Source organism: Salvelinus sp. IW2-2015, unplaced genomic scaffold (assembly GCF_002910315.2).
Source record: "Salvelinus sp. IW2-2015 unplaced genomic scaffold, ASM291031v2 Un_scaffold3295, whole genome shotgun sequence".
NCBI classification, from domain to species: Eukaryota; Metazoa; Chordata; class Actinopteri; order Salmoniformes; family Salmonidae; genus Salvelinus; species Salvelinus sp. IW2-2015.
In genome coordinates, this window is record NW_019944579.1 from 68,991 (window position 1) to 83,668 (window position 14,678).

Below are 14,678 nucleotides of genomic sequence, written 5' to 3' on the forward strand. Positions count from 1 at the left end.
ACTTACGTTCGGTGAGACAAAGACTTATGAGGTATTATTAGGATTTCATTATATAGTTATTTATGACCATATTTTTAATTAAATGTTGGCAGGGTATGATGGTGTGTGCAGGGTAATAGTGTCAGTGTGTAGTGTGTTGCAAGGGGCGTAATGAGTCGGATGTGTGACCTGGTGTTTGTATGATGTGGGTGAGTGTGCCGTAATGCAGTGTGTGTGTAATGTGTGTGTGATGTGTTGTTGCGGGTGTAATGATGTGTGTGTGTGTGTTGCAGGGTGAATGATGTTGTGTGTGTGTGTTGGGGGCGTATGATAGTTGTGTGTGTTGTTGGGGGGGCGTATGTTTTGTGTGTGTGTGTGTTGTGCAGGGGTAGTAATGATTGTGGTGTGTGTTGCAGGTGTAATGATGTGTGTGTGGCAGGGTGTAATGATGGTGTTGTTGGTTGCAGGGCTGTAAGTGATGTGTGTTGCAGGGTGTAATGATGGTTGGTGGTGTGTGTGTTGCAGGGCGTAATGATGGTGTGTTGCAGGGGTAATGATGGTGTGTGTGTGTGTTGCAGGGCGTAATGTGGGTGTGTTGACAGTGGCAGTAATGATGGTGTTGTGTGTGTAGTGTTGCAGGGCGTAATGATGGTGTGTTGCAGGGTGTGAATGATGGTGTGTTGCAGGGTGTAATGATGGTGTGTGAGGTGTAATGAGGTGTGTTGCATGGGTGGTGTAAATGATGGTGTGTTGCAGGGGCTATGTTAAATGATTGGTGTGTGTGTGTGTTGCAGGGCGTAATGATGGTGTGTTCGGGGCGTAATGATGGTGTGTGTGTGGTGTATGCAGGGCGTAATGATGGTGTGTTGCAGGTTGGTGTAATGATGTGTGTTTGCAAGGGTTTGTATAATTGATGGTGCGTGTTTGCAGGGTGTAATGATATGTGTGTTGCAGGGTGTAATGATGTGTGTGTTGCAGGGTGTATATGGTGTGTGGTTGCAGGGTTGTAATGATGAGTGTGTTGCAGGACGTGTAATGATGGTGTGTGTTGCAGGGTGTTAATGATGGTGTGTTTGCAGGGTGTAATTGATGGTGTGTTGCAGGGTGTAATGATGGTGTGTGGGCAGGGTGTAATGATTGGTGTGTGTAGCGGTGTATAATGATGGTGTGGTTGCAGGGTGTAATGATGGTGTGTTGCAGGCGTAATGATGGTGTGTTGCAGGGTGGTAATGATGTGTTTGCAGGGTGTATTGATGGTGTGTTGCAGGTGTAATGATGTGTGTGTTGCAGGTGTAAATGATGTGTGTTGCAGGGTGTAATGATGTGTGTTGCAGGGTGTAATGATGGTGTGTTGCAGGGTGTAGATTGATGGTGTGTTGCAGGAGGTAATGGATGTGTGTTGCAGGGTGTAATGATGTGTGTTGAGGTGTAATGATGGTGTGTTGCAGGGTGTAATGATGGTGTGTTGCAGGGTGTAATGATGTGTGTGTTGCAGGTGCTGTAATGATGGGTGTTGCAGGGTGTAATGATGGTGTGTTGCAGGGTGTAATGATGGGGTTGTTGTCAGGTGTAATGATGGTGTGTTGAGGGTGTAAGTTGATGATGTGTTGTTGCAGGGTTGTAATGATGGTGGTGTGTGTGCAGGGGTGTAATGATGGTGTGTGTGCAGGGTGTAATGATGGTTGTTGTGCAGGGTGTAATGATGGTGTGTTGCAGGTGTAATGATTGGTGGTGTGTTGCAGGGCTGTAATGATATGTGTGTTGCAGGGTGTAATGTGGTGTGTGTTGCAGGGGCTGTATGATATGATGATGATGTGTGTGTGTTGCAGGGGCGTAATGATGATGTGTGTTTGCAGGGTAATGTGATGTGATGATGATGTGATGTGTGTGTTGCAGGGTGTAATAAATGGTGTGTTGCAGGGTGTAATGATGGTGTGTTGCAGGGTGTAATGATGATGGTGTTGCAGGGTGTAATGATGGGTGTGTGCAGGGTGTATATGGATGGTGTGTGTTGCAGGGTGTAATGATGATGTGTTGCAGGCGTATGATGTGTGTTTGCAGGGTGTAATGATGTGTGTGTTGCAGGGCGTAATGATGATGATGATGAGTGTGTGTGTTGCAAGGGCGTAATGATACTGGTGTGTGTTGCAGGCGTATGATGATGATGATGATGAGATGTGTGTGGTTGCAGGGTGTAATGAGTGGTGTGTTGCAGGGTGTTAATGATGGTGTGTGTTGCAGGGTGTATGATGGTGTGTTGCAGGGGTAATGATTGATGATGAATGATGATGTGTGTGTGCAGGGTGTTGAATGATGTGTGTGACGATGATGATGGTGTGTGTTGCAGGGTGTAATGATGGTGTGTTTGCAGAGGGTGATGATGGTGTGTTGCAGGGCGTAATGATGATGATGATGTGGTGGGTGTGTGTTGCACGGTGTGGCGTGTAATGATGATGTGGTGTTTGGCAGGGCGTAATGATATATGATGATGATGATGGTGTGTGTTGCAGGGGGCGTAATGGATGATGATGAATGATGATGTGGTGTTGCAGGGGCGTTGATGATGCATGATGGATGATGTGTTGTTGCAGGGCGTAATGATGATGATGATGATGTGTGTGTTGCAGGGCGTATGATTGATATGATGTGAATGAGGATGTGGTGTCGTGCGTTTAAATGATGATTGATGATGATGTGTGTGTTGCAGGCGTAATAATGATGATGATGTGTGTGTGTTTGCAGGGGTCAATGATTGATGATGATGATGATGATGTGTGTTGTTGCAGGGCGTAATGATGATGATGATGATGATGATGATGTGTGTGTTGCAGGCGTAAATGATGATATGATGATGTGTGTTGCAGGGCGTAATGATGATGATGATTATGATGTGTGTGTTGCAGGGCGTATGATGATGAGGTATGTGATGATGATGTGTGATGTGTGGGTGCCAGGGCGTAATGATGATGATTGTGATGATGATGATGATGGTAGTGTGTTTCAGGGCGTAGATGATGATGATGGTGTGTGTGTGTGTGTTTCAGGGCGTAATGATGATGGATGGTGTATGTGTGGTGTGTGTTCGGGGCGTAATGATGATGGTGATGGTCTGTGTGTTCAGGGCGTTAATGATGATGGTGGATGGTGTGTGTGTTTCACAGGGCGTAATGATGACGTGAAGTGTTTCTGCTGTGACGGGGGTCTGAGGTGCTGGGAGTCAGGGGACGACCCCTGGGTGGAGCACGCCAAATGGTTCCCTAGGTAACCACCCATTACATCACTGGTGTTGTGGTCCAGTTCCTGCCTGACCAATGGCTGTGTGCCACGTCATGGATTGGACAGTCGGGCATCAGATTGTTATATCATACTGTATGATGTGGTTCGCTGACATGTTAAACACGTATCCAGGCTTTGTTAGTCTGCGGTCCAAACCCTTAAAAGACACACCCTCGTCCACTCCACCCTCGCCTTATGCCCTTGGGGGAATCCCCGTCAACATCTTGTAGGACGGTCCAAATGATTAGCCAAGCAAGGGAAGTTTTGAACGTAAGGCCCTCAGCCCTCGTTTTTAGTGGGCTTTGCGAGTGTATAATTATGTTCACTCCGGGCCTGAACCTCCCCATAATTCAATTCACCACGATTGTACATCCGCTAAGAAAAGTCAACGGAAACTTAAAAACAACATCCATGGAGAAGTCAACATACAAGTGGAAGTAAAAACGAATGCAAATAAGTTATAAATTGTGCTACTAATGTTACAAACACGTCTCGTAAATATGTTTTTGTTTTGTTATCTTTTGGAAATTGTAGAAATAAAACATTTTCCTTCTTCAGAAGTTGCAGCTAGGCAGGCTAACACTAGTTAGCTAATTAACATGCTAGCTATTATACAATAGGCGTATATTAAATATATCATTATTAATATAAGTAGACATACACTCATAGTTGACTGTAGAGCATATAAAGCACAATCATCGCGGGATGAACGAGTGACGAATTTCCGGCCAAGGGCGGTCCATTTCAAATKAATTCCTTCCTGCCTCGCCCCTTGCCCTGCAAGTGTATAGTCGTCAGATGTCATCGGATACGTTCATTTGAGGGCTGAGGGGAGAGGGTGTGTCTTTTAGGTGTTTGGACCTCAGCCTTAGATCTGCCGTGTGTCTGCAATGTAATCAGGCAGGAACTCAACGTGTGTGTGTGTGTGTGCGTGCGTGCGTGCGTGCGTGCGTTAGGTACTGCCTTCACAAAGTATTCACTCCCATTGACTTTTTCCACATTTTGTTGTGTTACAAAGTGGGTTTACAATGGATTTGTAATTTTTTGTTGTTGTCAACTATCTACACAAAATACCCAAATGCTAACTATTGTAAAAAAAATATATAATAATAATAGGAAAATGAAACACTAATACAGTATAACTTGATCAGTGTTCAACCCCCGGAGTCAATCACCATCTTCTCAACATTTCTGGATGAACAATAACCTAAAACACAAGGCCAAATATACACTGGGGTTTCCACCTTTATTTAACCAGGTAGGCCAGTTGAGAACAAGTTCTCATTTACAACTGCGACCTGGCCAAGATAAAGCAAAGCAGCGCGACACAAACAACAACATAGAGTTACACATGGAATAAACAAACATACAGTCAATAACACAATAGAAAAGGCCTATATACAGTGTGTGCAACTGTAGTAAGATTAGGGAGGTAAGGCAATAAATAGGCCATAGTGGCGAAATAATTACAATTTAGCAATTAACACTGGAGTGATAGATGTGCAGAAGATGAATGTGCAAGTAGAGATACTGGGGTGCAAAGGAGCAAAAATAAATAATATGGGGAGGGTGTGAGGTAGATGTTGTGGAATGGGCTATTTTCAGAGGTTGGCTGTGTTAAAGGGGTAAGTGATGGTAAGGGTTGGTTCTGGCTGCAGGGTACAGAGGAAGTGTTGAAATGCATATTAATCTAAGTGTTCACGAGCTAGCGGAGATTCAGTTCCCAGGTCTCCAGCTTTGTCGATTTTTTGCAATTTTGTTTCCAGTCTATTGGCCAGCAGAGAATTGGAAGGAATGAGTGGCCAAGAGGAGTTGGCTTTGGGGGTGACAGTGAGAGATTGCTTATACTAATCATGATTGAGCTTGCTGGAGCGGCGATGCTACGGGTGGGTGCTGCTGGGGGCTATTGGTCGTCCTAGGCGTCAGCTCAACACCTGAGATCTAAGGCTGGAGCTTTACTCGCAAAGACTTGAGATGACTGGAGCCAGTGGGTTTGTCGAGAATATGTAGCAAGAAGGCCAGTCAACAAAGGATACAGGTCGCTGTGGTGGGTAGTATATGGGGCTTTGGTGACAAAACTGATGGCACGGATAGTGAATAGCTGCAATCCAGTTTGCTTGAGTAGACGTGTTGGAGGCTATTTTGTAAATGACATCACCGAAGTCAAGGATCGGTTGGATAGTCCGTTTTACAAGGATATGTTTGCAGGATGAGTGAAGGATGCTTTTGTGCGAAATAGGAAGCTGACTCTATAGATCACATTTTGGATTGGAGCTGCTTAATGTGAGTCTGGAAGGAGAGTTTACAGTCTAACCAGACACCTAGGTATTGTGTAGTTGTTCCACATATTCTAAGTCAGAACACTGGTCTAGTGAGGTAGGGATCGTCTGGAGCCAGGGCGGCAGCGGTGGCGGGCGGATTCGTCCCAGGCCTGAGCTGTCGCACGGATACTCGCGGAGTTGGAAGAGCATGCATTTAGTTCTTGACTTTGCATTTAGAAAAGCAGTTTGGAGGCCACGGAAGGAGAGTTGTATGGCATTGGATCTCGTCTGCAGGTTTGTTCACACAGTGTCCAAAGAAGGGCCAGAAGTATACAGAATGGTGTCGTCTGCATAGAGGTGGATCAGAGAATCACCAGCAGCAAGAGCGACATCATTGATATATACAGAGAAAAGAGTCGGCCCGAGAATTGAACCCTGTGGCACCCCCATAGAGACTGCCAGAGGTCCAGACAACAGGCCCTCCGATTTGACACACTGAACTCTGTCTGAGAAGTGGTTGGTGAACCAGAGGAGGAGTAGGATAAGGGTACGGCTAAAGGCTATAAGAACTGGTCGTCTAGTGCGTTGGGAACAGAGAATAAAAGGAGCAGATTTCTGAGCATGTTAGATTAGATTCAGGGCATAATGTACAGACAAGGGTATGGTGGGATGTGAGTACAGTGGAGGTAAACCTAGGCGTTGAGTGACGATGAGAGAGGTTTCGTCTCTGGAGTCACCAGTTAAGCCAGGTGAGCTCTCCGCATGTGTGTGAGGTGGGACAAAAGAGCTATCTAAGGCATTTTGAGCGGGACTGAGGGCTCTACAGTGAAATGAAACAATAAGAACTAGCCAAGACAGCAGTAGACAAGACATATTGACATTAGAGAGAGGCATAAAGTAATCACAGGTGTTGATCAGGAGGGCTAAAACAACAACGGGTAAATGGCGATGAATGGGCAGAGCGGGTCAGTTAGGTACATACAGGACCTGAGTTTGAGGCTGGGGCCGACAGGTAATCAAAATGAGGTACCGTGTTATTGAAACAGTCCAGGGGGCATCAGCTGTGTATCCGAGTGATCATAGGGTCAAAAGAGCAGCAATAGGTGAGTCAAGGTGTTGTACAATATTCACTACCACGCTGGGCGAGCAGGGGACACAGCGTTCAGAAAAGCTAGCGAGCCGGGGCTAGCAGATGGTTCTTCGGCGACATTGTAACAGAATAGCCGGTAGAGACCACATCGGGCGATCACGTCGGCAGTCCAGTCGTGATGGATCGGCGGGGCTCCGTGTCGACAATAAAGGGTCCAATTGGCAAAGGAGGTGTTGTAGCCCTAGAATTAGCTGGTATATGGGCCTAGCTCGAGGCTAGCTCAAGGCTAGCTGGTGCTTGCGTCGGGACAGAGGCGTAACAGTAGCCACTCGTTTGCAGCTAGCTGCGATGATCCGGTGTAATGATCCAGAGCGTCAGGAATCCAGTGATATGGTAGAGAGAAGCAGTCCGATATGCTCTGGGTTGATATCGCGCTGTGCAGACTGGCAGGTGTTGTCCGAGCTAATACTGGCTGATGACCAGGAAAAAGGCGAGGACTGCTAGCCGTGGCTAACAAAGACCAGTAGCTAATTAGCTGGCTAGCTCCTGATGGAAGTTCCAGTTATAAGGAATAAAAATAGCAGATCCGTACCACATTGGGTGAGGGCGGGTTGCAGGAAAGTGTATTTAGTTCGTAGATAGAAAGAGAGATTAAGATATATACGAAAAAGGCCGGCCATTTACACGGGATAAGACACGGGATAAGACACAGGATAAGACACGGGATAAGACAAAGACAAATACACACGTCCTACTGCAGCGCCATCTTGGAGTCTAAAGAGTTGCCTTCCAAGTCGACAGTGAATGTTCCTGAGTGGCCTAGTTACAGTTTTAACTTAAATCTACTTGACAATCTATGGCAAGACCTGAAAATGGTTGTCAAGCAATGATCAACAACCAATTTGACAGAGCTTGAAGAATTTTGAAGAGAATAATGGGCCAATGTTACACAATCCAGGTGTGGAAAGCTCTTAGAGACTTACCCAGAAAGACTCACAGCTCTTAGAGACTTACCCAGAAAGACTCACAGCTCTTAGAGACTTACCCAGAAAGACTCACAGCTCTTAGGACTTACCAGAAGACTCACAGCTGTTAGAGCTGCTGTAACTCGCTGCCACAAGGTTCTCTACAAAGTTTGACTCAAGGGTGTGAATACTTATGTGAATTTGATATTTCTGTATTTCATTTTCAATACATTGGAAAATGACAAAAAATATGTTTTTACTTTGTCATTATGGGTATTTGTGTTTAGATGAGTGAGAAACGAAATCGATTTAATCTAATTTGAATTCAGGAGCGGTCGTTATGCGCTACAACTAAATGTGGAATAAGTCAAGGAGTATGAATACTTTCAAGGCACTGTATTAATGTTACCTATGGTACCTGTCAGTATATATTAATGTGCTATGGGTACCTGTCAGTATATTTTAATGTGACTATGGTACTTCAGTATATATTAATGTGACTATGGTAATTCTGTCAGTATATTATTAAGTGTGCCTATGGTAACTGTCAGTATATATTCATGTGACTATGGTAACCTGTCAGTAAATTTAATGTGACTATGGTAACCTGTCAGTATATATTCATGTGACTATGGTACCTGTCAGTATATATTCAATGTGACTATCGGTAACCTGTCAGTATATATTCATGTGACTATGGTAACTGTCAGTATATATTCAATGTGACTATGGTAACTGTCAGTATATATCATGTGACTATGGTAACCTGTCAGTATATATTCATGTGACTATGGTAACCTGTCAGTATATATTCATGTGACTATGGTAACCTGTCAGTATATATTCATGTGACTATGGGTAACCTGTCAGTATATATTCATGTGACTATGGTAACCTGTCAGTAATATCATGTGACTATGGTAACCTGTCAGTATATATTCATGTGCATATGGTAACCTGTCAGTAATATTCATGTGACTATGGTAACCTGTCAGTATATATTCATGTGACTATGGTAACTGTCATATATATCTGTGACTTATGGTAACCTGTCAGTATATATTCATGTGACTATGGTAAACCTGTCAGTATATATTCATGTGACTATGGTAACCTGTCAGTAATATTATTCATGTGACTATGGTAACCTGTCAGTATATATATTCTGGTGACTATGGTAACCTGTCAGTATATATCCATGTGACTATGGTAACCTGTCTATATATATCCATGTGACTATGGTACACTGTCAGTATATATTCCATGTGACTATGGTACCTGTCGTAATATCATGTGATCTATGGTACTGTCGTATATATTCATGTGACTATGGTAACCTGTCAGTATATATTCATGTGACTATGGTAACTGTCAGTATATACAATGTGACTATGGTAACCTGTCAGTATATATCATGTGACTATGGTAACCTGTCAGTATATTTCATGTGACTATGGTAACCTGTCAGTATATATTCATGTGACTATGGTAACCTGTCATTTTTGTATATATTCATGTGACTATGGTAACCTGTCAGTATATATTCATGTGACTATGGTAACCTGTCAGTATTATTCATGTGACTATGGTAAACCTGTCAGTATATATCATGTGCTATGGTAACTGTCAGTATATATTCATGTGACTATGGTAACCTGTCAGTATATATTCATGTGACTATGGTAACTGTCAGTATATATTCATGTGACTATGGTATACCTGTCAGTATATATTCATGTGACTATGGTAACCTGTCAGTATTATTCATGTGACTATGGTAACCTGTCAGTATGTATTCATGTGACTTGGTACTTAGTATATTTCATGTGACTATGGTACCTGTCAGTATATATTCATGTACTATGGTAACTTCAGTATAATTCATGTGACATGGTACCTGTCAGTAATATTCATGTGGACTATGGTACCTGTCATTATATTTCATGTGATATGGTAACCTGTCAGTTATATATTCATGTGACTATGGTAAACCTGTAGTATATATTCATGTGACTATGGTAACCTGTCAGTATATATCATGTGACTATGGTAACCTGTCAGTATATATTCATGTGACTATGGTAACCTGTCAGTATATATACATGTGACTATGGTAACCTGTCAGTATATATATGTGACTAGGTAACCTGTCAGTATATATTCATGTGACTATGGTAACCTGTCAGTATATATCATGTGACTATGGTAACCTGTCAGTATATATCATGTGACTATGGTAACCTGTCTATATATATCAATGTGACTATGGTAACTGTCAGTATATATTAATGTGACTATGGTAACTGTCAGTATATATCCATGTGACTATGGTAACCTGTCATATATATTCATGTGATATGTAACCTGTCGTAACTGTACTATGATTCATATTCATGTGACTATGGTAACCTGTCTATATATTCATGTGACTATGGTAACCTGTCAGTAATATATTCATGTGACTATGGTAACCTGTCAGTATATATTAATGTGACTATGGTACCTGTCATATATATTCATGTGACATGAACTGCAGTATATATTATGTGACTATGTAACCTGTCATATATATTCATGTGACTATGGTAACCTGTCAGTAATATAATGGACCTATGGTAACTGTCGTATATATCATGTGACTATGGTAACCTGTCAGTATATATTCATGTGATATGGTAAAATGTCAGTATATATCCATGTGACTATGGTAACCTGTCAGTATAATCCATGTGACTATGGTAACCTGTCAGTATATCATTGTGACTATGGTAACCTGTCAGTATATATCAATGTGACTATGGTAACCTGTCGTATATATCAATGTGACTATGGTAACCTGTCAGTATATATCAATGTAACTATGGTAACCTGTCAGTATATTTTAATGTAACTATGTGTAACCTCCAGGTGTGTGTACCTGCTCAGGAGAAAGTCAGGAGTTTGTCCACCAGATCCAGGCTCGCTTCCCTCGCCTCTTTGAACAGGTAACACCTGCTTTATACACTTATTTCCCCATTGTTTATTTACCAACAATCACATTTTCTAACGGGGTAGGCATTGAAATGGTGTGAAGCAAAAAATAGAACTCTCCCTAAAGAGTGATCCTGTAGAAACGTCCTAAAGTGTAACTGCTCAACATGGGGCGGCAGGGTAGCGTTTAGAGCGCTGAGCCAGTAACCGAAAGGTTGCAAGATCGAATCCTGAGCTGCACAAGGTAAAAATCTGTCGTTCTGCCCCTGAACAAGGCAGTTAACCCACTTGTTCATTAGGCCGTCATTGTAAATAAGAATTTGTTCTTAACTGACTTGCCTAGTTAAATAAATATAAAAAACTACGCACTAAACCAAGTTATTTTATTTTGGATACCTGAAGAGCATTGCATTGTTATCTGCCCGATTTTAAATACTAACTGTTTTTATTAGCCGTCTGGCATTGAGCTGTGAATAAAGACCTAACTGTTATTAGTCGTCTGGATTGAGCTGTGAATAAGACCTAATGTTTATGTCGTCTGTAGAACATGAGCTGTGAATAAAGACCTACTGTTTATTAGTCGTCTGGAGCATTGAGCTGTGAATAAGCCTAACTGTTTATTAGTCGTCTGGTATTGAGCTGTGAATAAAGACCTAACTGTTTATTAGTCGTCTGGTAGAGCATTGAGCTGTGAATAAAGACCTAACTGTTTATTAGTCGTCTGGTAGAGCATTGAGCTGTGAATAAAGACCTAACTGTTTATTAGTCGTCTGGTAGAGCATTGAGCTGTGAATAAAGACTAACTGTTTATTAGCCGTCTGGCATTGAGCTGTGAATAAAGCCTAACTGTTTATAGTCGTCTGGTAGAGCATTGAGCTGTGAATAAAGACCTAACTGTTTATTAGTCGTCTGGCATTGAGCTGTGAATAAAGACCTAACTGTTTATTAGTCGTCTGGCATTGAGCTGTGAATAAAGACCTACCTGTTTATTAGTCGTCTGGCATTGAGCTGTGAATAAAGACCTAACTGTTTATTAGTCGTCTGTAGAGCATTGAGCTGTGAATAAAACCCTAACTGTTTATTAGCCGTCTGGTAAGCATTGAGCTGTGAATAAAGACCTAACTGTTTATTAGTCGTCTGGTAGAGCATTGAGCTGTGAATAAAGACCTAACTGTTTATTAGTCGTCTGGTAGAGCATTGAGCTGTGAATAAAGACCTAACTGTTTATTAGTCGTCTGGTATTGAGCTGTGAATAAAGACCTAACTGTTTATTAGTCGTCTGGTAGAGCATTGAAGCTGTGAATAAAGACCTAACTGTTTATTAGCCGTCTGGTAGAGCATGAGCTGTGAATCAAGACCTAACTGTTTATTAGTCGTCTGGTAGAGCATTGAGCTGTGAATAAAGACCTAACTGTTTATTAGTCGTCTGGTATTGAGCTGTGAATAAAGTAGGATTGTGCTAGTAGCTTAATCGAATATCCGGATATCGAAACGTTTTTTTTTTTTTTCAGCCTATTTTGACAATGAAAAGCTTTGTTATAAATTAAATTAGATCATCCTTGTGACATTGTTACATAAAATGATATACACTATATATACAAAAGTATGTGGACACCCCTTCAAATTCTGACAGGTGTATAAAATCAAGCACACAGCCATGCAATCTCCATAGACAAACATTGTCAGTAGAATGGCCCTACTGAAAAGCTCAGTGACTTTCAATGTGGCACCGTCATAGGATGCCACCTTTCCAACGAGTCAGTTCGTCAAATTTCAGCGCTGCTAGAGCTGCCCCGGTCAACTGTAAGTGCTTTTATTGTGAAGTGGAAATGTCTAGGAGCAACAAGCATTCCAGGTGAAGCTGATTGAGAGAATGCCAAGAGTGTGCTATGCTGTCATCAAGGTGCTGGGTAGCTATTTGGTTAAATATTTAGTAGTCTTAAGGCTTGGGGGTAGAAGCTGTTCAGGGTCCTGTTGGTTCCAGACTTGGTACATCGGTACCATGCGGTAGCAGAGAGAACAGTCTATGACTTGGTTGGATGGAGTCTTTGACCATTTTTAGGGCCTTCCTCTGACACCGCCTGGTTTAGAGGTCCTGGATGGCAGGGAGCTCGGCCCCAGTGATCAAATCAAATTTTATTTGTCACATACACATGGTTAGCAGATGTTAATGCGAGTGTAGCGRAATGCTTGTGCTTCTAGTTCCGACCATGCAGTAATAACCAACAAGTAATCTAACAATTCCCCAACAACTACCTAATACACACAAATCTAAAGGATGGAATAAGAATATGTACATATAAATATATGGATGAGCGATGACCGAGCGGCATAGGCAAGATGTAATAGATGGTATAAGATACAGTATATACATATGAGATGAGTAATGTAAGATATGTAAACATTATTAAAATTGCATTGTTAAAGTCACTAGTTATCCATTTATTAAAGTGGCCGATGATTTGAGTCTGTATGTAGGCAGCAGCCTCTCTGAGTTAGTGATGGCTGTTTAACAGTCTGATGGCCTTGAGATAGAAGCTGTTTTTCAGTCTCTTGGTCCCTGCTTTGATGCACCTGTACTGGCCTCGCCTTCTGGATGGTGTACTGGGCTGTACGCACTACCCTCTATCACCTTGCGGTCGGAGGCCAAGCAGTTGCCATACCAAGCGGTGATGCAGCCAGTCAAGATACTGTCAATGGTGCAGCTGTAGAACTTTGAGGGTCTGGGGGCCCATGAAAAGTATTATCAACCTCCTGAGGGGGAGGAAGTGTTGCCGTGTCCTCTTCATGACTGTGTTGGTGTGTGTGGACCATGATAGATCCTTAGTGATGTGGACACCGAGGAACTTGAAGCTCTCGACCTGCTCCACTACAGCCCTGTTGTTCTCGATGAGAATGCGGGCGTGCTCTGTCCTCCTTTTCCTGTAGTCCAAGATCATCTCCTTGGTCTTGCTGACGTTGAGGGAGATGTTGTTGTCCTGGCACCACGCTGCCAGTTCTCTGACCTCTTCCATTGTAGGCTGTCTCATCGCCATAGGTGATCAGGCCTACAACGTCGTGTCACAAGCGAACTTGATGTTGTAGTCGTGCGAGGCCATGCAGTCGTGGGTCAACAGGGAGTACAGGAAGGGACTGAGCACACACCCCTGAGGGGCCCCCGTGTTGAGGATCAGCGTAGTGGATGTGTTGTTACCCTCACAACCTGGGGGTGGCTCGTCAGGAAGTCCAGGATCCAGGTGCAGAGGTCGGTGTTCAGTCCCAGGGTCCTGAGCTTGGATGGCACTATGGTGTTGAGCTGTAATCAATGAACAGCATTCTCAAGCAGTTCCTCTTATCCAGGTGGGAAAGGGCACTCTGGAGTGCAATGGAGATTGCGTTGTCTGTTGATTTATTGGGGCGGTATGCGAATTGGATTAGGTGCAGGATGTCTGAGCTGATGGTGTTGTGAGCYATGACCAGCCTTTCAAAGCATTTCATGGCAACAGATGTGAGTTATATGTTACCTTTGTTGTTCTTAGGCACAGGGACTATGGTGGTCTGATTGAGACATGTAGGTATTACATACTGGGTCAGGGAGAGGTTGAAAACGTCAGTGGAGACGCATGCCAGTACGGTCCTGGTAATCCATCTGGCCCTGCGGCCTTGTGAATGTTAACCTGTCCTGGTAATCCATCTGGCCCTGCGGTCCTGTCTGTCTCATGGTTGAACAGTCATATCAACATTCTGTCAGGGTTTAAATTCAGTTGAAGTCAGGAGTCACTCACCCGGGGGTCCACAAACTCTCTGGAGCTGCTGTCCCCATTGGTTAGGAGCTGTAGGGGGAGGGGCCAGGAGAGAGTTAACTTCCTGATCAGATCAGTCAGATAATACAGTTTATTCTAGGGATGGGCATTGGACAATATTTCACTAATCGAATATCCATATTTTTTGACGTCAGCATAGTCAAAATTCGTAGCCGATGTGATTAAGACGTTTAACACGGGTTAACATTCACAAGGCCAGATGGATTACCAGGACCGTTTAACACCGGTTAACATTCACAAGGCGGCAGGGCCAGATGGATTACCAGGACAGGTTAACATTCACAAGGCCGCAGGGCCAGATGGATTACCAGGACAGGTTAACATTCAAAGGCGG

The 14,678-nt window shown here is 43.1% G+C and overlaps 1 protein-coding gene across 1 annotated transcript in view; it reads left to right on the forward strand.

Moving 5' to 3' along the window:
- Positions 1–14,678, forward strand: part of LOC112075627 (putative inhibitor of apoptosis) — a 71,911-nt gene that overhangs the window by 31,450 nt on the left and 25,783 nt on the right. The window contains 4 exon segments of the mRNA XM_070440985.1: positions 2,883–2,898; positions 3,101–3,240; positions 10,479–10,502; positions 10,504–10,636. Of these exon segments, the coding sequence (XP_070297086.1) occupies positions 2,883–2,898; positions 3,101–3,240; positions 10,479–10,502; positions 10,504–10,636 (313 nt within the window).